The 22,662-nt window shown below is 45.4% G+C and overlaps 1 protein-coding gene across 7 annotated transcripts in view; it reads left to right on the top strand.

Moving 5' to 3' along the window:
• LOC147114985 (double-stranded RNA-binding protein Staufen homolog 2-like) overlaps window positions 1-22,662 on the top strand; it is a 236,863-nt gene that overhangs the window by 74,954 nt on the left and 139,247 nt on the right. For 6 of the 7 annotated variants that reach the window (XM_085993166.1, XM_085993162.1, XM_085993168.1 and 3 more), the window contains one exon: window positions 12,186-12,316. In XM_085993166.1, coding sequence (XP_085849292.1) covers window positions 12,186-12,316 — 131 coding nt within the window. Of the gene's footprint in view, window positions 1-9,502; window positions 9,635-12,185; window positions 12,317-22,662 lie in introns of all 7 variants that reach the window. The other variant, XM_085993169.1, reaches the window with a different exon arrangement.

The following is a 22,662-nucleotide window of genomic DNA, read 5'->3' as shown; positions in this document are numbered from 1 at the left end:
ATTCAGTATACAAAATTCTGACTTTTCCCTGTCCACATGCTATAGTGTGCTTTGTTTGCAATATGGTTGGTTGACTGTCACTTTTAAAACTTGCCCCATGATGGACAAACTTACTCCCAGGTAAAGCCAGGATGTAGTTTTCAGCCTTCATTTGAAATTAGCCACTTTTATGGTGCCTCAAGCCATGGCCTAGGTTTGCTGTACTCCCCCATTTGCTTTACCTTAATGCTGTTGTTCTTGCCTCCTTCTCTGGGAGCTGGAGATCCACAATTCCTATTGCAAAAAGAGACGGAGTCTGGTTACATAGGCCTAGAAATTCAGTATAGCCACTTTTGGGGCGGTAAAGTCGGGCGGCCGCTAAAGTTTGCGCCCGGCGCCAAGTCGAGCCCCCTTCGCCGATATTCAGTCGCATCGCCCTAAGATGTTGCTGCTGCGCTAAAACAGGCGATGCACGACTATCATTAGGCGCTAAGCTGGCGGCCCGGGGCGCTAACACCGGAAGTTGGGCGCAGGGCAGGTGCGGCGAGCTGCTGATTGACAGCAGACACTCTTGCTCCGGTGAGCTCTTAAGGGGGAGGGTGGAAGGCCGAGACTGGTGTATTTGTGTTTTTGGGGAGGGCTTCTCTCCATCAGTTTGTTATGTGGTACCGGCACACCAATCATCATCATCAATCATCATTATTCCTCCTCCTCCTCCTCCTCCTCCTCCCCCTCCTCCTGTAAATCTACCTTTGTCTCTCACAAAGGAGTGTTGCAAAACGGCTGCCCTTTCTACTGCAGGAGTGCCCTTTAATTTGCGCTCCCCGCGGCCCGCATCGGCTGAGCACCGTTCGACTCAACAGTCGCTAGGGCCGCCAGGCGCATAATGGGCCGGCGCGACTGAAGATCCGGTTGGGGGCGCACAAAGGGCGTTGCACGAGGAAATGACGTCATGATCTGCGCGCGCAGCTGAGCGCGCGCAAAGACTTTGCGCTGGCGCTAAATGTCTACTGAAGTTGGGGCGAGGCGCAGATCGCGCTGCGCCCGGGCGCTAAGCGCCTAGCGCTCGACATCTACTCCTCCTAAGGCGCTAACGGCTGGCGCAACCAACTGAATTTCTAGCCCATAGTTTTCAATTTAAATTTAGACAAGTTAGTGAATGAAACCCACAAAAATGTGGGCCAGTAGAATTACCCTGTTTTATATTTGAATTTGGGACAGGCTGTAATAGTACTGCATGTATAGCACGTTGAGCATCTTATCTTATTCCACCCCCTCAGCTCATTTAAAATTTTCATTCTCTACCGCCCACCCAAGTACCATAAGAATGTTTTCACCGAGATATCCTCACTGCTTTCCTCCCTTAGCCTCTGCACCGAGCGATTTCTCATCCTCGGTGATTTCAACCCCCATCTCAATTCATCATGCGCTCTCTCCTCTGAGTTCACTACCCTCCTACCCTCCCTTAATCTCTCCCTCCATGCAAACTCCCAAACACATATCCTTCCCACAGCCCACCGAGCCAAACTTCCTCCAAGGTGCCCCCCTGCCCTAGCCCTGATCTCACATCTTTCTCCAGTTTCTCTCCAATCTCCCTCCAGTTTCTCTCCAATCTCCCTCCCCTCTTGACCTCTCCGCGCTCATCTTGTCCATGAGACTCACTTCCTGCTCCCTCGACCCTATTCCCGCCAAACTGCTGACCGCCCAACTTCCTTTTCTGGCTCCCATATTAGCTGACATTGTTAACGGTTCTCTCTCTCCTTGAGTACTGTCCCCTCTCTGTCAAATCTGCCGTTATCACTCCTCTCCTCAAAATACCAAACCTTGACCCCTTGCAAGCTACTGCCACATCTCCAACCTCCCTTTCCTCTCCAAAGTCCTTGAGCGTGTTGTCGCCTCCCAAATCCGTGCTTATCTTTCTCGGAACTCCATGTTTGAATCCCTCCAATCAGGTTTCCGCCCTTGCCACAGTACCGAAATGGCTTTCAACAAAGTCACAAATGACATCCTTTATGACTGCGACAAAGGTAAACTATCCCTCCTCGTCCTCCTTGACTTGTCTGCAGCATTTGACATGGTTGATCACTCCATCCTCCTCCAAAGCCTCTCCACCGTCATCCAGCTGGGTGGGACTGCACTTGCCTGGTTCCATTCTTATCTATCTAATCATAGCCAGAGAATCACCTGCAATGGTTTTTCTTCTTGCTCCGGCATCGTTACCTCTGGTGTCCCCCAAGGATCCATCCTTGGCCCCCTCCTATTTCTCATCTACATGTTGCCCCTTGGCGACATCATCCGAAAACACAGCGTCTGTTTCCACATGTACCTGACGACACCCAGCTCTACCTCACCACCACTTCTCTCGACCCCTCCAGTCTCTAAATTGACGCACTGCTTGGCTAGATGAGCAAAAAAATTCTCCAATTAAGTATTGGGAAGACCAAAGCCATTGTTTTCGGTCCCCGCCACAAACTCTGTTCCCTAGCCACCGACTCCATCCCTCTCACTATCATCTGTCTGAGGCTGAACCACACTGTTCGTCACCTTGGTGTCATATTTGACCCTGAAATGAGCTGCTGACCACACGTCCACGGCATAACTAAGACCACCTATTTCCACCTCCATAACACCGCCCATCTCCACCCCTGCCTCAGCTCATCTGCTGCTGAAACCCTCATCCATGCCTTTGTTACCTCTAGACTTGATTATTCCAACGCACTCCTGCCTGGCCTCTCACGTTCTACCCTACGTAAACTTGAGGTCATCCAAAACTCTGCTGCCCATGTCCTAACTTGCACCAAGTCTCAGAATAAGGGGTCGGCCATTTAGGACTGAGATGAGGAGAAATTTCTTCACTCAGAGGGTGGTGAATTTTTGGAATTCTTTACTCCAGAGGGCTGTGGAGGCTCAGTCTTTGAGTATATTCAAGACAGAGATCGATAGATTTTTGAATATTGAGGGAATCAAGGGATATGGGGATAGTGCAGGAGATGAGGTACAAGATCAGCCATGATCTTATTGAATGGCCAAATGGCCTACTCCTGCTCCTATTTCTTATGTTCTTAAGTCCCGTTCACCCATCACCCCTGTGCTCGCTGACCTACATTGGCTCCCGGTTAAGCAATGCCTCGATTTTTCAAATCCCTCCATGGCCTCGCCCCTCCCTATCTCTGTAATCTCCTCCAGCCCCACAACCTCCCCCCCGCCCCCCCCCCCCGAGATATCAGCGCTCCTCTAATTCTGACCTCATGAGCATCCCTGATTATAATCGCTCAACCATTGATGGCCGTGCCTTCAGTTGCCTCGGCCTTAAGCTCTGGAATTCCCTGCCTAAACCTCTCTGCCTCTCTACCTCTCTTTCCTCCTTTAAAACGCTCCTTAAAACCTAACTCTTTGTCATCTGCGCTAATTTTTCCTTATGTGGCTCGGTGTCAAATTTTGATCTTATAATACTCCTGTGAAGCGCCTTGGAATGTTTTACTACGTTAAAGGTATAGATACAAATCGTTGTTGTTGGTGTATATAAGGTCAAATTGCATTTAGAGAATCTGATTTTGTACTTTTCTATATACTAACATTGTAGCTAATGGACTGTCTTCTCATAACATTTCAATTAAATACCAATGAAGATAAACAATGTAAAATGTGTAATGATGTTAATAGAATTTTGATTAACTTGTCTGACTTTCAACATTTGGAGGAGTGAGTTAGATTTTTTTGGAATGTCCCGTTAAAAGACTCCCAACTGTCTTGATCTGATCACTTTTTATGTGCAATAATGTACAAAAGCCCCAGTAGTGATATCTGTTGAAAGTAATGAATTATTGAAGGAATCTTGAACCAGGGCTAGGTAGGGTCATAATGTTGCAGGCCACACGAGGAAGGTAGAGCAGGTAGGGGTGATGGGAGAGGCAGAGTGGAGTTAGAGGGTGGAGGGAGAAACATATAGCAGGCTCAGAGACTAGGGATGGCAAAGGGGAAGGGAAAGGAGGGTTCGAGCCAGAGGCCAGGGAGCGGAGAAGGTAGAGCAGTTTTATGGCGGGGTGCGGGGGAGACTTTGACTGACCTATCTCTAAGTCTTTGTCGTGCTGATCTGCCGCTGTCTGTGAACGCAGTGTCTTTTTGCAATGATTTCTGGCTTGTTTCCAATCTGTTGCTGCTGATTTCTCTCAGTGTATGGTCTTAATTTCTGTTTCTCTTTGACTAATCTCTTTTGCTTTGATTTCTCTCTCTTCTCATCTATATTTTGCATCTGTTTCTAGTGCTTTCTCTTGTTGTCATCGCACCCAAATTATCTTGCCTGATTTTTGGTGCTGGACGTCAGATGTATGGACTCACTGTCTGCCTAATCGTGATAGTTCAGGCAGCTGTCTGCCCTGTCTTTGGCCAAAAGTGTTAATCACGATCTGAGAAATACCTGGGAGAGATGTCGACTGTGATTTTTTTTAGAGATAGAAGCGCAGTTCCCAATCTTTGGCTGGCAACAGGTGATCGCCATTCGCCAGAGTTTGGCGCAGAATGTCTTGGGAAGCGGTCAGGGATATGTGGTAGCAGGGCGCCCCATTTTGTGATGGAGTATGGCAGAGTTGGAGCAGGTGAAATGGCGCAAGTGGTAGGTAATTTTGAAATTTGATTTTTTAAAAGTTAGAAATAAAAGATTAGAAAAATTATAAGTTTTTCACAAAATACTGATTAATGGACATGGATCAAAAAAGGACCTGGCGACTCATGTCACAGCATCACCAGTGGTGGGAGACCTGCAATGGCAGGTAGAAGATTTAAAACATTTGACTGAGTCCCTGCAGGACACTTACTAAAATAGTGGGTGTTACATGGTGGGGAAACTATGACAGCACAGTGCCACCTACTGGCATCATAGATATTTAAAATAATACATTTTTGTAACAAAAATTCCCTTTGAGTTGGTTTATATGAGACTTTTCAATGGAATGTACTGAATTTGAAATATATATATTGGAGAGTAGGGATTTTGATGGCTGTGTTACATCTTGCAACACTTCAAATCGCAAACACTAACAACATTTTCTGGTGTATGTTTGTGATTAAATGATTCAAACATCAAATGTGTAGTCTTTCTAACAAATCAGATAGAGATTGTGTGGCAGTTGGACTTTAATGCCCTATTTATACTAATAGGGTAGATTTTTTTGGGTATAATGCCTGATAAAGCACAACGCATTAGAAAATTGGGTTCTATCCCATTGCTCCTATTTGGTGCCCCATTAATGCTGCAGCTGTTTTGCTTGTCTCGAATTTTATTGTGCCTCAATGAGATATTGGAATCGGTACCTCTTTTATATACCATTTCAGTAACATCATACTAATTGGCAGTCTTTTTTCCTGTACTTCCAGCAGTCACAGGTCAGACGCTGCTTACATTCAGATAAGTTAAGCATTGTGAGCTTTGAAAGTAAGCATTTTAGTCATTACCATTGAGGAAGCCATTATAGATTGGTACTTTGAAATTCTGAAGCAGTATTTGAACAGAAGCTTATCTGAAAAGGCTTTGGCAGCTTATAGGAGGGTATATAACTGTGGCATTTTTGAACTCTGCAACCTAAGAAAGCCATCATGCATGATAGTGTCTGCAATTACCTGAGGACAAGAATATATTGCAAGAATATATTGGACCTGGTGGACATTTTTACACCTGTCAGAGGAACAGTGCATCTGGTGACGAGGTTTACTAGGGAAGTAGTGAGCAAGATCCGTGACCTTCTCAGGGCTGACGTAGAGTCTCATTGCAGTGCTGGCACCACTCTTCCTGTCACTGTTGAAGTCACTGACCACAGCTCTGAAATTCTTTGCTACCAGAAGTTTTTGGGGCAACAGGTGACATGGTGAACACCTACAATGTTCAACTCGTTTGCGACCACCAGCATAAAATCATGCAGGTGAATACAATTTCTCGGCAGCTCACATGATGCTTTCATTCTGAGACAGACCACCATTTCCCCCTTAATCCCAGCAGTGCACTGAAGTAAGGGATGCATGCTGAGAGGCCATGCAAAGCCTCGTTGCGCAGCTGATGACCCTCTGCAGAATTTAACATCTGCCTCAGAGCATAAATGCAACATGAATACATCTACTAGGGTCATGCATTGAAAACACTAGAGGAATCCTGAAGCGCAGATCCCGGTGCTTGGACTACTCTGGAATAGTCTTGCACTACTGTCCTACCAAAATATCCAGGATCATTGTGGCATGCTGTATAACATTGCCGTAGGCTGGGGTCTTATACTGGAGGAGCAGAAATCAAATTACACTGATAACAGCAACTAGGGGAAATGAGAGAGTCTGAAGATTGCCCTAAGGCAGACCTCGGACATTCTGATATTGCAGCCAGGCAGACCCTTATTACTGATGCCCTCTCCTGGGGATCTCCGTCTTTCCAACTACATCTTGCTCTCTCATCTCTGATTTATTTGAGTCCATCTGATCCTAGGTTCCCCCCCCCCCCCCACCCCAATCGCAATAAACATCTTGACCTGCCAATAAAGCCTCCACCAAAGTCCTTCTGAAACAAATACAAGAATGTCAACATCTCAGAAACAAAAACATAAATGAAATGTCATGATTTTTATTGACATAAAATCCTAACGGTGAGCCTACATCCAAGTTCTCTTGCTACGGTGCTAAACTCTCCTTTAATCCTATGTCTTGTGTTTAGCTGCCGTGACTCTCATGCGTAGGTGTTGGCTTCGTGGTAGCACTCTCCCCTTTGAGTCAGAAGGTTTATGGTTCGGGCCCTATTTCAGAGGCTGTAAAGTGCTTTGGGACATCCTGAGATCATGAAAGGTGCTATACAAGTACAAGTTTTTTCCCTCCTGGTGCATCCCCTGTGGCAGGAGTAGAGCAAGAGATTAGCAGCCAACTATATGAAAGCTCCTTGGACTGCGGTTGCTATTGATCTGTATGAGCTTTGGAACCAGATGAGCCTGTTTTAGGCTGCACCTCCTCTAGTGGGGCAGCATTCTGACCTGCAGGTTTTTAGTCACTCTTAGAATTACTTTCCAGGATAGAGGGTGGAATGGATTCTCCAATAATAGCACAGGTTGGAGAGTATACATCTGCTGCAGTGACCTCCATCCCACTCCTATTCATGGACTCTATGCCACTGTGCATGCTCATCAGTGTGATGACTGGCACGTTACGGCAGACCTTTCCACTACTGAATCCTGAAGCCATATACCTTCTCATTTGTCTCAGCTTATCCGTGAACCTGTCCATTGAGAAACACACACTACAATGCTTAAATTGTAGCCTTGCGGGCATTCATGTTTGATAACTAGAATGGCACTGCTTAAGGACTGTGCTGCACATGGCCTGGGAGCTGTCACTCACTTCAAGGCATTCTGCATGCCCTCACTATATTGCATCAGAACCCCACACGTGTGTCTCATAGATTCCTCCACACTTGCTGCCATGTGTCAGAAACTGCTCTGCCCTTTCCTCAAAGACTGCAGCAAGCAATGATGAGTATTCTTTGTTTGAAAGCAGGCAGGATCCTGCACATCTGGATCCCTGAAACAGACAGTTGTGGGGATATCCCTTTGCCCTCACACTGTCCCCCTGCATCCCCCCCCCTCCCCACAACAGACATCTTCCTCTATCACCTATTCCCCTTACTCCTAGTCACCCATGTTTTGTGCTTCATTGGTCATGTTACCCTAAAGTTCACCACCTATATCACCCAGGGTGAATGGATCTTGGAAGATCAGAAGGGAGTGATGGGATGAGTTGTGAGTGCTTGCAGATCTGGTAGTTGCAGGACCTGGCTTTGATTGGTCATCTGCACCAGAAAAGACAAAAAAAGGATAATGGAAGGCTAATTGCTTGGAACTTGAGGCACTTTCAGGATGTGTTATTAAGCAAAATAAGTACTTCCCTTCTTGGATCACAACATTTTGAATATTGCGTCTGAGTACTCTAAAGAGGGCAGATGTACACCGACCCTCCGCTGGGAGCATTTCTCCTGCTTCACAATCTCTGGCTTCCTCCTCCATATACTGGCCTTGAATTTAGAGTGCGCACTCCTAAAATGGGGTGACCTCATGTATAGTGGCAGTTTCCCTCCATTTGTAGACCTCTGCCACTTGGTACGAGCTGACTTCTCATGCTAAGACATGTGCAACAATGACTTTATTCTTGAAACTCTTCTGTGTCTTCCTCTTCCCTCAGAGCAGAAGCTGTAAATCTGAAATGCCAGCATAAATTGCTGGAAATACTCAACTGGTCAGGCAGCATCTTGACCTGAGATGTGAACTCTGTTTCTCTCTCCACGGATGTTGCCTGACCTGTTGAGTATTTGCAGCATTTTCTATTTCCTCAGAGCCCTTCCTTTACCATTGGAGGCCTTGCAAGCATCCAGCAGCACTCCCTACACACTTCAAAAAAACTTTTAACATCTATTGTAGCAAGCCACTACTTCAATAAAATTTTAAAAAACAGCCCAAAAGCTTAAATGCAAACTTACCTGAAAGATGTGTGTGTCCCTTTAAGCGGTGCTGACAGTGCCTCTGCATGCTGGGTTTTCCTGGTGTGGTTATGACCCAGCGCTGAACTCTGCGCTGGGGTCGAAGTTGGCCATGGTGACGTTAAGTCATGTCACCAATCGGCCATTTTTCTTTTTTCAGGGAAATACCTGTTACTGGCAGCGCCACCCGGACAATGAAAATGGAGGATGCTGCAGGACCTGCCGCCAGCTGGTGAAAGGGCACCTGCTGGCAAAAGAGCGGCAGCTGCTGCTCTTTTGCCATTTTTTTTAAGTAACGGGTGGCGTATACCCCCGAACTTTGTGCCCTGGGACTGGCTAGATGGACAGCAATAGTAATTCCCAGTCCAGTACAGTCCTATGTAATCACAGTGGTGTGTATGTTTGCATTATGTGGCTTGGTTCCTCTCTCATTGCAACCTTGGAGATAAACCAACAAATCTGACAATATTGATAGAAAATGCTGGAAATGCTCAGCAGATCTGGCAGTGTCTGGAGAGAGAAACAGAGTTTACGTTTCAGGTCGGTGACCTTTTGTCAGAACTGGAAAATGTTGCAGATGTAACCGGTTTTAAGCAAGTACAGAGGCAGGGAAAGGGGGAGATGGGAGGAAAGAAAAAAGGGAAGGTCTGTGATAGGGTGGAAGGCAGGAGAGATTAAAAGACAAAAGGGATGATGGTGCAAGGCAAAAGGGGGTGGTAATGGGACAAGTAAAGAAACAAAAAAATGGGTCTAGAGGAGCTGTAGCTTCAACAACTCTTAGATACCAACGCCCCTCCAGATCTGACATCATAAATTATGTCGGAATAGCTATGGATGACGCTGAGCAATCCAGGAGTTGTCTCGGCACGCAACATGTCCAATCACTTTGGAGTGGTAATCAACAAAGCAGGTTGAATGCTGGACTGTGTAGTCCATATAGTAGTAGAGTATAGGTGAGAGGAGGTTATGCTCAAACTGTATAATGCTCTGGTCAGACCACATCTTGAGTACTGTGTCCATTTCTAGTTACCAAGATTCAAGCCCCGGAGACAGTTCAGAGAAGTGGCACAAAGTTAATCCCTAATGTCCGAGGACTGAGCAATAAGGAAAGACTGGAGAAACTTGGGCTTTTTAGCCTTGAAAGGAGATGACTGAAAGGTGAATATGCAGAGGTATATAAAATAGTAGATAGAAAATGAAGATCCTGATCTTTACTTCAACTAAACCATGACAGTACAATAAGAGGACATCAGTTCAAACCCAGTAAAAGGCAAATTTAGAACTGATGTTTGGAATTTCTTCACATAACACATTGAATGGGCTTCTGGGTAGGTTAGTGAAGACGAGACCCCTAGAATCATTTAACAGTTGGATGCCGTAATAGTTTGGTCTAGAGGGGGAGCCAACCTGTATTGTCTTTCTGGAGAAAGGTCAGAAGTGGGGATGTTCGCTAATGATTGCACAGTGTTCAGTTCCATTCGCAACTCCTCAGATAATGAAGCAGTCCATGGCCGCATGTAGCTGATAAGTGGCAAGTAACATTCGCGCCACAGTCATTGCCTGGCAGTTCTATCTCCAACAAGCAAGAGTCTAAGCACTGCCCCATGACATTCAACTGTATTACCATCGCCGAAGCCCCCACCATCAACATCCTGGGGGGGTCACCATTGCCCAGAAACTTAACTGGACCAGCCACATAAATACTCTGGCTACAAAAGCGGGTCAGGCTGGGTATTCTGCGGCGAGTGTCTTACCTCCTGACTCCCCAAAGCCTTTCCACCATCTACAAGGCACAAGTCAGGAATGTGATGGAACACTCTCCACTTGCCTGGGTGAGTGCAGCTCCAATAACACTCAAGAAGCTCGACACCATCCAATACAAAGCAGCCTGTTTGATGGGCACCCCATCCAAGCCTTGAACATTCACTCTCGCCGCCACCGGCGCATCATTGGCTGCAGTGTCTACAAGATGCACTGCAGCAACTCGCCAAGGCTTCTTTGGCAGCATCTCCCAAACACGCGACTTCTGCCACCTAAAATGACAAGGGCAGCAGGCACATGGGAACACCATCACCTGCAAGTTCCCCTCCAAGTTACACACCATCCTGACGTGGAAATGTATTGTCATTCCTTCATTGTCGCTGGGTCAAAATCCTGGAACTTCCTCCCTAACAGCACTGTGGGAGTACCTTCAGCACACGGACTGCAGCAGTTCAAGAAGGCGGCTCACCACCACCTTCTCAAGGGCAAAGCAATAAATGCTGGCCTTGCCAGCGACGCCCACATCCCAGAACAAATTTTTTAAAAAGGTGCTTGAACTAAGATGGGACAATGGCCTTCCTTATTCATATCCATCTTGTAAAAATTATTGAAAAATCAGCAGTTTGGTGTCGATAGTGAGACTGCCTTTAGGTCTCACCCAGAGAAGGGTACTAAGCTGCACAGACTAGAAGGTCCCTAAAAGTTCTGTAATTGGTTTCACTGCTCCTCGTTTAGAAAGGGGAACAAATCAGCCAAGGTTCCCACTCCTGATTATTACTAAGTGACACCAACTGGAAAGTGTGTTTGGATGTCAAGTGGGAACAAAATCAGGTGTCAGTGTGAAACTCTAAATAAATGACTCACTGACACTTGCTATCTAGGCTCACAGGTGAAGAGCAACTACTTTGGTATACTTTGGTATGGCTCCTGCTGACTGTGGAACTGTATCCCAGCAAGAGGTAATGCCTTCAGGCAAGGAGGGTAGAAAATAGAAAAGTAAAGGAAGGGTTGTTTTATAGCTCAAGTGCTGCATGTCACTTGTTTAATTATAGCTACTGCAGAGCCGATGTTTCCATATTAAAACGTGCAGTTTTAAAAAGAATTTAGGTGGTCTTCTGACTTTGTAAAATTTTAATATTAGAAAGCATACTATTCTGTCAGCTGTCTCACGTTAGAAATGTCATCAAATGTCAGAAGCTGGTGAACACGTTTAAGTATGCACGTACAGAGCTCTGATTAAAGTGCGACCTGTACCACTAGAAATACCTCTGACTCTGACAACTGGGGCATTAGTTAAAATGTGGGGATATCATCTTAGTTTATGCATATGTTAGGATCGGGAGGAGTGATAAATTTACATGCGAGATGACGCAGTGCCATCTCATTTAAAACGTGCACATGAAACCATCCATTTTGGGACAAAAAAGCCTTGCTACTGGTTACAATTTATTTTCATAACCTGGATTTTGATTTATTGTTTAGCGCTGAGAATCTGATGGTGTTTTTTGTTACTTTTTTAAAGTCGCATTGATGGTTCTGGCATTTACAGTTAATTGTAATCATTTAACTGGCATATAAAGTTTTTTAAAATATTTATTCTTGGGATGTGGGCGACACAGCCAAAGAAATATTTATTGTCCATCCCTGAGGGCATTAAGAGTCAACCACATAGTGTGGAACTGGAGGCCAGACCTGCTGGGGTGGCAGGTCCCCTTCCCTGAAGTTCGTAAGTGAACCAGTTAGGTTTTTACAACAATCCAGCTGCTTTCATGGTCATTTTCTGGATCAGAACTAGACACTGTATTCTAGATGGGGCCTAACCAAGGTCTTGTACAGGCAATAAGTTAAAGCAGTGTGAGTCATATTTTTTATTTGCAAAGTGAATATTTATTTTCTCCAAAGCTGGGCATTGTTACGTGGTATGTTATCTTAAATGTGTTGGTTGCAGTTTCTTTCCAGGATAACATGGCAAACCCCAAAGAGAAAACCCCAATGTGTCTGGTGAATGAGTTAGCCCGTTTCAACAGAATCCAGCCCCAGTACAAGCTTCTGAATGAAAGAGGGCCTGCCCATGCCAAGGTAATAGTTGAATAGCATTTAAAAAAAAGTTTTTATTAGAATTTTGTAGCATTACTTCTCTTCGCATATTGATTTAGAAAGTAATACTCATTCAGTGCAAGATTTCCCCTTTTATAATTCTGTTATCGTGATCTTGGTGCCATTGTCTAATAATTGAATATTGAAGATGAAATAATCTTGACTTCTAGATGGTCTTGTAAAATGAATAAGGACATTAATGCAAGGCACGCTTTTATCTGTGTGATCTGATATGTCTCAAATTAAATGCACCATTATCAGTGAATAGATACTTGACTTTGTGATGGATGTATAGATCTTTGGATGCTTATAGTGTTTTCCTAGTACTGTAGTTTATTTCCAGTTGTTTTTCCCTCCTCTTAAGTTCAATTAAGTTCAATTAGTAGAAAACATTTAAATTAATTCTCCCCAACTCCCCTAAAAAGCAGTGGCCATTTAAGTTATGATTTGTCCACCTGTACAATTTTTTCAGATTTGAATTTTACTGATTTTAACCAAATTTAATAAATGACACATTCTCATCAGCCTCTGAGTTCCTTTAATATGGCCCTGCCGTCACTGTATGCAAATTCAAATCATTAAACATTGTCTTTGAGTATTAAACTTCAATTGGCTTTAAAACTCTCTCTCAACTTGGTGACAGATTTCCTCTGATCAGGCTCATTGTGCCCAAAGAATCCTCTCAACTTTGTTTCGTTAAACAATTTCAATACGAGCATTCCCAATCCCCTCAACACACTGCACTGACTCTCCTTCCTAAAGTGTCATCATACAAATACAGTAATGGTTTTCAGTTTCTCATCTGTGTGTAATAGGAGGAGATAACATCAAACTCAGAAGTAATAAAGCCTCAGTGGATTCCTTTGAAAAATTGTTTATATCTGTGTACCTTTGTCCAGAAGGTGTAACTTATTTGGTCAATAATTTAAATGCCTCACTAGATTTTACCTAGACTTCACGAGTGACTTTCTGTTATCTAATATTGTACTAATTTTGATAATGGGAAGAATGTCCATGTGTCCCATTTGTGTATCTGTAAAGCTTGCTTGTTGAAAGATTCCAGTAATTTTTATCTAAATATTCATGTACCATTATTACCTGGAAATTACACTGAGCGATATTATCATATGAATGCTTAGCATGTTTGTTTCAAATTCCTCTGTCTGCTATTTTAACATGAGAATTGCCCATTGGTTTTAAGAAAGAATTAGTATTTACATAGCGCATTTCATGTCCTCAAAGAGTTTCAGAGCAAATTAATTATTTCTGAAGTGTAGTCACTGTTTTTATAGATAAATGTGGCAGCCTGTTTGCGCACAGCAAGGTCCCAAAGACAGCAATGAAATGAAGGACACGAGATGTGTGTTAACACGGATGCTAGAGGTGCTCTTCCTTGAGTAGTGTCCTAGGATCTTTTATATGCGCCTGAGAGGACAGACGAGATTGTTTAGACATTTGAAGGACGGCACCTCCGACAATCCAGTGCAGTACTGAGAGAATGCTGCAGTCTTGGTCTAGATTATGTGCTGGGGCTATAGCGGGGCTTGAACCCACAGTTTTCTGACTCAGGTGAGAGTGCTACCAACTGAACCAAATTAACACTGATAGGATAATGCTGCTATTAAAATAGTGGGGAAAAAATCAATATGGACTTGTTAAGAGCTTTTGTATGATATTACTCAGTGTAATTCCCAGGCGAATTACCACCTCCGCCCCTACCTTAGTCCATCTGATGCTGAAACCCACATTCATGCTTTTATCATCTCCAGACTCACTATTCCAGGGCTCTCTTGGCCAGCCTCCCATCCTGCATCCTGATAAACTTTAGCTCATCCAAAACCCTACTGTGCGTTATCCTATCCTGCACCAAGTCCCACTCATCCATCACCCCTGTTCTTGCTGACCTACATTGGCTCCCATTCCCCCAACGTCTTAAGTTTAAAATTCTCATCCTTATGTTTAAATTCCTTCATTGCCTTGTCTCTCCCTATCTCTATAATCTCCTGCAGCCCAACCATCTGTTTTTTTTTACTCTAACCACTTGTGTATCCCCCTCTTCACTTCATTTCACCCCACCATTCGCGGCCATGCTTTCAGCTGCCTAGGCTGCACGCTCTGGAATTCCGTTATTGAATCCCTTGTTCCTCTACCTCATTCTCCTTGTTTAAGACTTTCCTTAAAACCCACCTAGTTTTCCTTGTGCCTTTGTGAAGTACCTTGAGGCATTTTTCTACGTTAAAGGTACTGGACTAGCAGCCAAGATTGAGAGTTCAAATCACGACATGTTACAAAATTTAATTTAGAAAATTGCTAGATTGCCCTTGATGGGCCTTCAATAACCACAAAACTAGAAGTTATAGACTTAAACAAGTTGGCTTTTAATCACTAAGATCAGAGCTAACATCTCAACACGCCGACTGGTTCACAGGAATGAGTCATACAGATCCTGGGATCTTTATGTAAGAGAAGTCAGGGGCGGAGCCAAGAGCCAAGACCTGGAACCTCCCAGGTTAGTCGGGAAAGAGGAAGTGAAACTATACACAGTGGGGGAGGGTAATATACATGAGTGCAAAACGAATACAGGATCAAGACAAACAGATTTCATTACAGCCCTAAAAATCCAAGTGGTTCAATAATGTTCTTCAAGAAAGGGAACATGCCACTCTCCCCATTCTGACCTTCAAGTTACTCCAGACCCAGAAGATGTGGTTGACTCTTAATGCCCGCTGAAGTGGTCCAGCAAGGTAGCCAGTTGTAGAACAACTGCTACAAAATAGAATATTAGACAAATATCTGACAATGACAACTTGCATTCATATAGTGCCTTTAATGTAGTAAAGCGTCCCAAGGCGCACCACAGGAGCGCTATGAAACAAACTTTTAACACCGAGCCACCTAAAGAGATATTAGGGCAGATGACCAAAAGCTTTTTTAAAGAGGTAGGTTTTAAGAAACATCTTAAAGGAGGAAAGAGAGGTAGAGAGGCAGAGAGGTTTAGGGAGGGATTTCCAGAGCTTAGGGCTCAGCAGCTGAAGGCATAGCCGCCAAAGGTGTGGAGTGATTAAAATCGGTAATGCGCAAGAGGCCAGAATTGGAGGAGTGAAGAGATTTGAAAGTGTTGTAGGGCTGGAGGAGGTTACAGAGATAGGGAGGGGCAAAACCATGGAGAGATTTGAAAACAATGATGAGAATTTTAAAATCGAGACATTGCCGGACTAGGAGCCAAAACATTGCTAACCATGCAAATTTGTCCTCATCTGGGAACTGGTGCCCAAGTTGCTGTCCGAGGCAGGCAAGCCTAACATAGTCGTACTCACAGAATAATATCTACCAGCTAACATCCCAGACTTCTCCATCACCATGTTTGAGTTTGTCCTGGCCCACTGGCAAGATAGACTCATCAGACCGTAGTGGTATTGAAAAGCAAAATATTGCGGATGCTTGACAGTTGGCTGGGAGTCCTTAACATAGACTCATGAAGTCTTGTCCCTTCAGGTCAAACAAGGCTAAGGAACCCTGCTGATTACCATCTACAGCCCTCTTCTCCCCCAACCCCCCATTCTGGTCAACTGACAAATCAGTACTCCTCCATATTGATCGCTACTTGGAGGAAGCACAAAATGTACTCTGGGTGACGCAGTCCACTGACCAAGTTCTGAAAGACATAGCTGCCAGATTAGCCCCGTGTCCGGTGGTGAGGGAGCTAACGCAAAGGAATAACCTTCTTGACTTTGTCCTGTCACAGACTTATTTTTTTTGCAATAGCAATGACAGAAATCACCACTATATAATCCTTGCGAAGACAAAGTTTCACCTTCACAGTGAGAACATTCTCCATTGTGTAGTGTAGCAATAAGTGGGATAGACTAAGGACAGAACTGGGCATTGATGAGGTGCTGTGGACCATCAGCATAATTGTATATCACCACAATCTATAACTTCATGGTCTGACACATCCCTCACTCCTTAATCCCCATCAAGCTGAGAGATCAGCCCTGGTTCAAAGAGGATTGTAGAAGGTCATGCCAGGAGAAGCACCAGGCATACCATAGAATGTGGCACAAAGCTAGTGAAGCTACAATATAGGGATACCTGCATCCTAACCAACAAAAACTGCTGGTTATAGACAAAGCTAAGTGTCCCACAATCAACAGATTAGAGCAAAGCTCTGTAGTGTTACTATATCAGTCAAGAATGGTGGGAGGAAATCTGGTAAATAACAGGAATAGGAGGCTCAGTGGACATCCCTATCCTCAACCATGGCTGAGCAACAAAGCTATTTGCAAGTGTCTTCAGCCTTAAGTGGTAAGTAGTAGCTCCTACTCTGCTTCCTTCCAAGGACCGCACCATCTTAGATGCCATTGTCGAGCCAATGTGCTTCATTTCATCTGATATTAAGAAGCAGCTGAGTACATATATGCAGTGAAGGCTATGTGCCCTGGTAACATTCCGACTGGAGTGCTGAAGACCTGTGCAACAGAGCTAGCCAGTCCTCAAGCCAAGATATTCCAGTGCAACTATAACAAAATGGATATATATAACCTGGCCAATTACTGTCTGACCAGGCTTCATCCAATCATCAGCAAATTAATGAAATAAGTAATCAATAATGCAATCAAGTTTCACCAATAACCTGCTCGCCGATGCTCAGTTTTGGTTCTGCTAGAACCAGTTGAGTCCTGACCTTAACAAAACATTGTTCAGACATGGATGCAAGAACTGAATGCCAGAATAGAGGTGAGAATGGCTGTCCTCAACATCAAGGCAACACTTGACTGAAAATGGCACCAAGGAGTCCTAGCAAACTGAGCTCAATAGTGTTCGATGAAAAAACCCTCCATTGTCTTGAGTCATACCTGACATACAGGAAGATGATTGTGGTTGTTGGAGGCTCTTCATGGCAGCCTTAGAACATTGCTTCTGCAATTTCCTCAAACCATCTTCAGTTGGTTCATCAGTGACTTTCCCTCTGTCAGAAGGTTAGGAGTGAGACTGTTCAATGATGATGCCACAGTGTTTAGCACAGTTCACAATTCCTCCGGTAATGCAGCAGCACCTGGACAGCACCCAGGCTTGGGCAGATAAGTGGCAGATAATATTCATGCCATATAAGTGTTAGGTCAATGACCATTCTAACAAAAGGCCCAACCACCTCCCCCTGGCCTTCAATGGCACCACCATTGCCTAGACACCGCCATCAACATCCTGGGGATCACCATTGACCAGAAACTTAACTGCCATATAAGCTAATATCAGCACCATGGCTATAAGAGCGGGACAGAGGCTAGGTGCTTTATGAGGAGCGGCTCACCACCTGAATGTCTCTTCACCAAGCAACTCGCCTGGATGGCTGCAACTGCAGCAACATTCAAGAAGTTCAACACCATCCAGGACAAAGCCTGCTTGATTTGCACTCTGTTACTGAACTCCACCATCATTCCTTTACACCATCGGTTCACGGTAATTGTAGTAAGTGCTATCTACAGGATGCACTGCAGCAACTCGCCAAACTTACTTCAACAGCACCTCCCAGCTCTGTGACCTCTACCATTGAGAAGGACAAGCGCAGCAATGTCATGGGAATACCATCACCAGGAAATTCTGTTCTGACGATGCCACCTTCCATACTAGTGCTTCCAATAGGCCTTCCTTTTTCCTCAACCGAGGATTCCCCACTACCATGGTGGACAGTGCCCTCGACCATGTCTGTTCTATTTCCTGCACTTCTGCTCTCACCTCTTCCCCTCCCTCCCAGAACCACGATAGGGTTCCCCTTGTCCTCACCTTCCACCCCACCAGCCTCCACATTCAACGGATCATCCTCCGCAATTTCTGCCACCTCTAGTGTGATCCCACCACCAAACGCATCTTCCCCTCCCCTTTCAGCATTCCGAAGGGACTGTTCCCTTCGTGACACCCTGGTCCACTCCTCACTCACCCCCAACACCCCCTCCCCTTCCCGTGCAAGTGCAGGAGATGCAACACCTGTCCTTTCACCTGCTCCCTTCCCACCATCTGTAAGTGCAGGGTTCTCAAAATTCCCGCACTCCCCAAATTATGGATCAAGGGACCCTGTTTTGGACAAGTTATTAAAACCAGGGTACCCAAAATGGCTTCTGTAACCTCGTGACCAAAACCGACAGGATTTTTAAAGCAAGGCTCTGCAAGCAGGCAGGCCCGGAGACGAAACTTAAAATGCAGGAATCTGTGAAAAGGACTCTCTGGAGCCAGCCAGACAAAGTAAACACAGAATACGCATTCATTCGACTTGAAATAGATCAAGCCAGAATGGGCCTAGAATCGAGGCCATTAGGTTTCTGCATATTTAATCGGTAACAGCTCACAGTAGCCATCAAGTCAGGATGGGGACGATCAAGTCTTATCCATGACAAACAACCAGGACATCGGGGCCATTAGACCCGGAGACAACCACTCCACAAGTCGTTAAAATAAATGGCTGTAATCATTTAAACAAGCCTGCCAAAAGTTAAACAATGGACTGACCTGATTTGGCGCGCAGATAAGGAGTTGAAGAACGGGTATAATTGTAGGCCCATCAGTAGCAATCGCTCTCTTGCGCCTGCCCTCATCTTTTGACCTTGGCCTGCTGCCTCTCGTACTCGCGCCCTGGCCTCGTGGCGGGCTCTCTTCTCGCTCCCCGCGCCGCTGAACAACCAAGGACGCCCATTACACCGGGACCAAATGCGGGAGGAGAACGAGACCCAAGTTCAAAACCACACAGGCCACAAACGGGCAGACGAGACGAGACGAGACGAAGAAGAAGGTAAACCGGTAAAGACAGAGAAGGGCAGCGGAAAGACGCATTTGGGGACCAACGCCCAGTTATAAGCTGGTGTTTGGTGAATAAGATTGACGTATAGTGTAACCCCAATTTAAGAATATGCTGGCATTCGAAGGATGGGTAGAAGAATCGAGACATACACCCTAGTTATAAGCTGGCGTTTGTCACATGGACAATAGTAGCCCGGTTAAAGAATAAACTGGCGTTCGAAGCATGGATAGTAAAATCATCTAGACGATAAAGACTGCCAATCGACCCCCGACCGTAACATTACCGTCGACGACCGCCCGAGGGAGAGGAAGAAGAAAACCCATCGCGACGAGACGACGACGGTAGCTGAGGAAAAGGAGGGTGCTTCGCATCAACAACTTCAGCGCCGCGCCCTGAGACCACGTGGTGATGGGATACCCTAAAGGACAGCAAGAGCGGACCTCAAAACCAGCCCAATTAAAGCAACAGGCTTTGGATTGGTGAGCATGAATTCCTGGCCCCTCATAGCTTAATCTAGTTAGGTATAGGGGGTGGGATAAGGATAAGGGGATCGTTAATGTAGTTGTTTTCCCTCGATGTGCCGTGTGTTCCCCATTCCCATATAAGTGTAATTATTCTATGCCTGTATTTTCATACCAGTAATTTTCATAAGATTGTTGTATTCTGCTTATAATAAAATTATGGTTTTCTTACACCAAACCACTTGTCTACTCGATTTTCTGTATCGCCGCCTGTACCTAAGTCCAGTGTCTAGAACCCAGGGGTGTGGGAGTGATTCGAACCGCTCAGAGGACAGTCAGAGGTGAAGCTGACTGGGCGCACACGCCACCCCCTACACATCCAGGGCCACAAATACTCCTTCCAGGTGAAACAGTGATTTACTTGTACTTCTTGCAATTTAGTATACTGTATTCACTGCTCATGATGCGGTCTCCTCTACATTGGGGAGACCAGGTGCAGATTGGGTGACCGCATTGCGGAACACCTCCGTTCAGTCTGCAAGAGTGATCCCAAGTTTCCGGTCACCTGTCACTTTAATTCTCCGCTCCACTTCCACTCTGCCATCTCTGTTTTCGGCCTCCTACACTGTTCCAATGAAGCACAACGTAAACTCAAGGAACAGCATCTTTCGATTAGGCACTTTACAGCCTCCTGGACTCAACATTGAGTTCAACAATTTCAAAACATAACCTCTGCCCCCATTTCTTCGGACGGCAGCTGTTGCTGATTTTGCTATTCCCATTTTCACCTCCTCTAGACCCATCTTTTGTTTCTTTACTTGTCCCATTACCATCTCCTTTTGCCTTGTGCAATCATACCATTTGTCATTTAATCTCTCCTGCCCTCCACCCTATCACAGACCTTCCCTTTTGTTCTTTTCTCCCCTTTCCCTGCCTCTGCACTTGCTTAAAACCTGTTATATCTCTAACTTTTCCAGTTCTGACGAAAGGTCATCGACCTGAAACGTTAACTCTGTTTCTCTCACCACAGATGCTGCCTGACCTGCTGAGTATTTCCAGCATTTTCTGTTTTTATTTCAGATTTCCAGCATCCGTCGTATTTTGCTTTTCTACTAATTATAAAGTGTAACCAATGATAATTTATGTAACGTACGATTTTTAAGTGTGATTTATTCTGGTGCTACCCTATGGCACTACTTGAAGAAGAGCAGGGGAATTTTCCTGGTATCTTGGTCAACATTTATCCCTCAATCAACAGTTTGGAATGAAATCTGCAGGACTGCAACCATTTTTTCCCCTCATTGCCTTCCATTGCTTTTTTAATATTTTACTTGCATTTGGAAAGCCAGTTCAACAGTAGAGGTTTTATTAAATCTCTGGTGCCATTAGAGGGATTTATATGATAGCAAAATACTGCAGATGTTGGAAATCCGAAATAACAACAGAAAATGCTGGAAAAACTCAGCAGGTCAGGCAACATCCGTGGAGAGAAATTTCAGTTGACGTTTCGGGTCGAACCCTTCTTCAAAACTGGAAAGAAAAGAAAATAGATCGAAGGCAGGGCTGCGATCGGACAAAAGAAGTGAAAGAAACAAAAGAAGTAAAAGAGACAATGAAAGGTATTAGAAGCTAGACGAGATGGTAATAGGCTGAGATTAGGTGTAAAGTGTACTGGCAGGGCAAGAGATAGCTGCCAGGTGTGAGAGAGAAACAAAAGGAAAGGGGGGGGGGGGGGGGAAGGGGAAAGGAGTGGAAAAATTACAAGAAAAAATGTAATAGGGGCCGAGCTTATGATCTGAAATTGTTGAACTCGATATTGAGTCCGGAAGGCTGCAGAGTGCCTAATCGGAAGATGAGGTGCTGTTCCTCGAGTTTACGTTGAGCTTCCGTGGAACAATACAAGAGGCCAAGGACGGTGAGGTCCGAGTGGGAATGGAGCGGTGAATTAAAATGACAGGCGACCGGAAGCTCAGGGTCACCCTTACGGACTGAACGGAGGTGTTCCGCAAAGCGGTCACCCAATCTGCGTTTGGTCTCCCCAATGTAGAGGAGACCGCATCGTGAGCAGCGAATACAGTATACTAGATTGCGAGAAGTACAAGTAAATCGCTGTTTCACCTGGAAGGGGTGTTTGGGGCCCTGAACAGTGGGAAGGTATAGGGGCAGGTGTTACATCTCCTCCGCTTGCACGGGAAGGTGCCAGGCGAAGGGGAAGGGCTGTTTGGGGTGATAGAGGAGTGGACTAGGGTGTCTCGGAGGGAGCGGTCCCTATGGAATGCTGAAAGGGGAGGGGAGGGGAAGATACGTTTGGTGGTGGGATCACTTTGGAGGTAGCGGAAATGGTGGAGGATGATCCGTTGAATGTGGAGGCTGGTGGGGTGAAAGGTGAGGACAAGGGGAACCCTATCGTGGTTCCGGGAGGGAGGGGCAGGGGTGAGGGCAGATGTGCGGGAGATAGAACTGACACGGTCGAGGGCAGTGTCAACCATGGTAGAGGGGAATCCTCGGTTGCGGAAAAAGGAAGACATGTCTGAAGCACTGGTGTGGAAGGTGACATCGTCGGAGCAGATACGGCGGAGACGGAGAAACTGGGAGAATGGAATAGAGTCCTTACAGGAAGTGGGGTGGGAGGAAGTGTAGTCCAGGTAGCTGTGGGAGTCAGTGGGCTTGTAGTGAATATTGGTCGATAACCTATCCCCAGAGATGGAGACGGAGAAGTCGAGGAAGGGAAGGGAAGAGTCAGAGATGGACCATGTGAAGGTGAGGGAAGGGTGGAAATTGGAGGCAAAGTGAATGAAATTGTCAAGTTCGGGGCGAGAGCAGGAAACGGCACCGATACAGTCATCAATGTATCGGAAAAAGAGGTGAGGGAGGGGACCCGAGTAGGACTGGAACAAAGATTGTTCCACATATCCCACGAAAAGGCAGGCATAGCTAGGACCCATGTGGGTACCCATGGCAACACCTTTGATTTGGAGGAAATGAGTGGAGTTAAAGGAGAAGTTGTTCAATGTGAGAACAAGTTCAGCCAGGCGGAGGAGGGTGGTGGTGGATGGGGACTGGTCGGGCCTCTT

The sequence above is a fragment of the Somniosus microcephalus genome, chromosome 7, assembly GCF_052327205.1.
Source record: "Somniosus microcephalus isolate GS21.2 chromosome 7, FLI_Smic_1.0, whole genome shotgun sequence".
NCBI lineage: Eukaryota > Metazoa > Chordata > Chondrichthyes > Squaliformes > Somniosidae > Somniosus > Somniosus microcephalus.
Note: the sequence above shows the minus strand (reverse complement) of the source record. Positions and strands in the feature narration are given on the sequence as shown.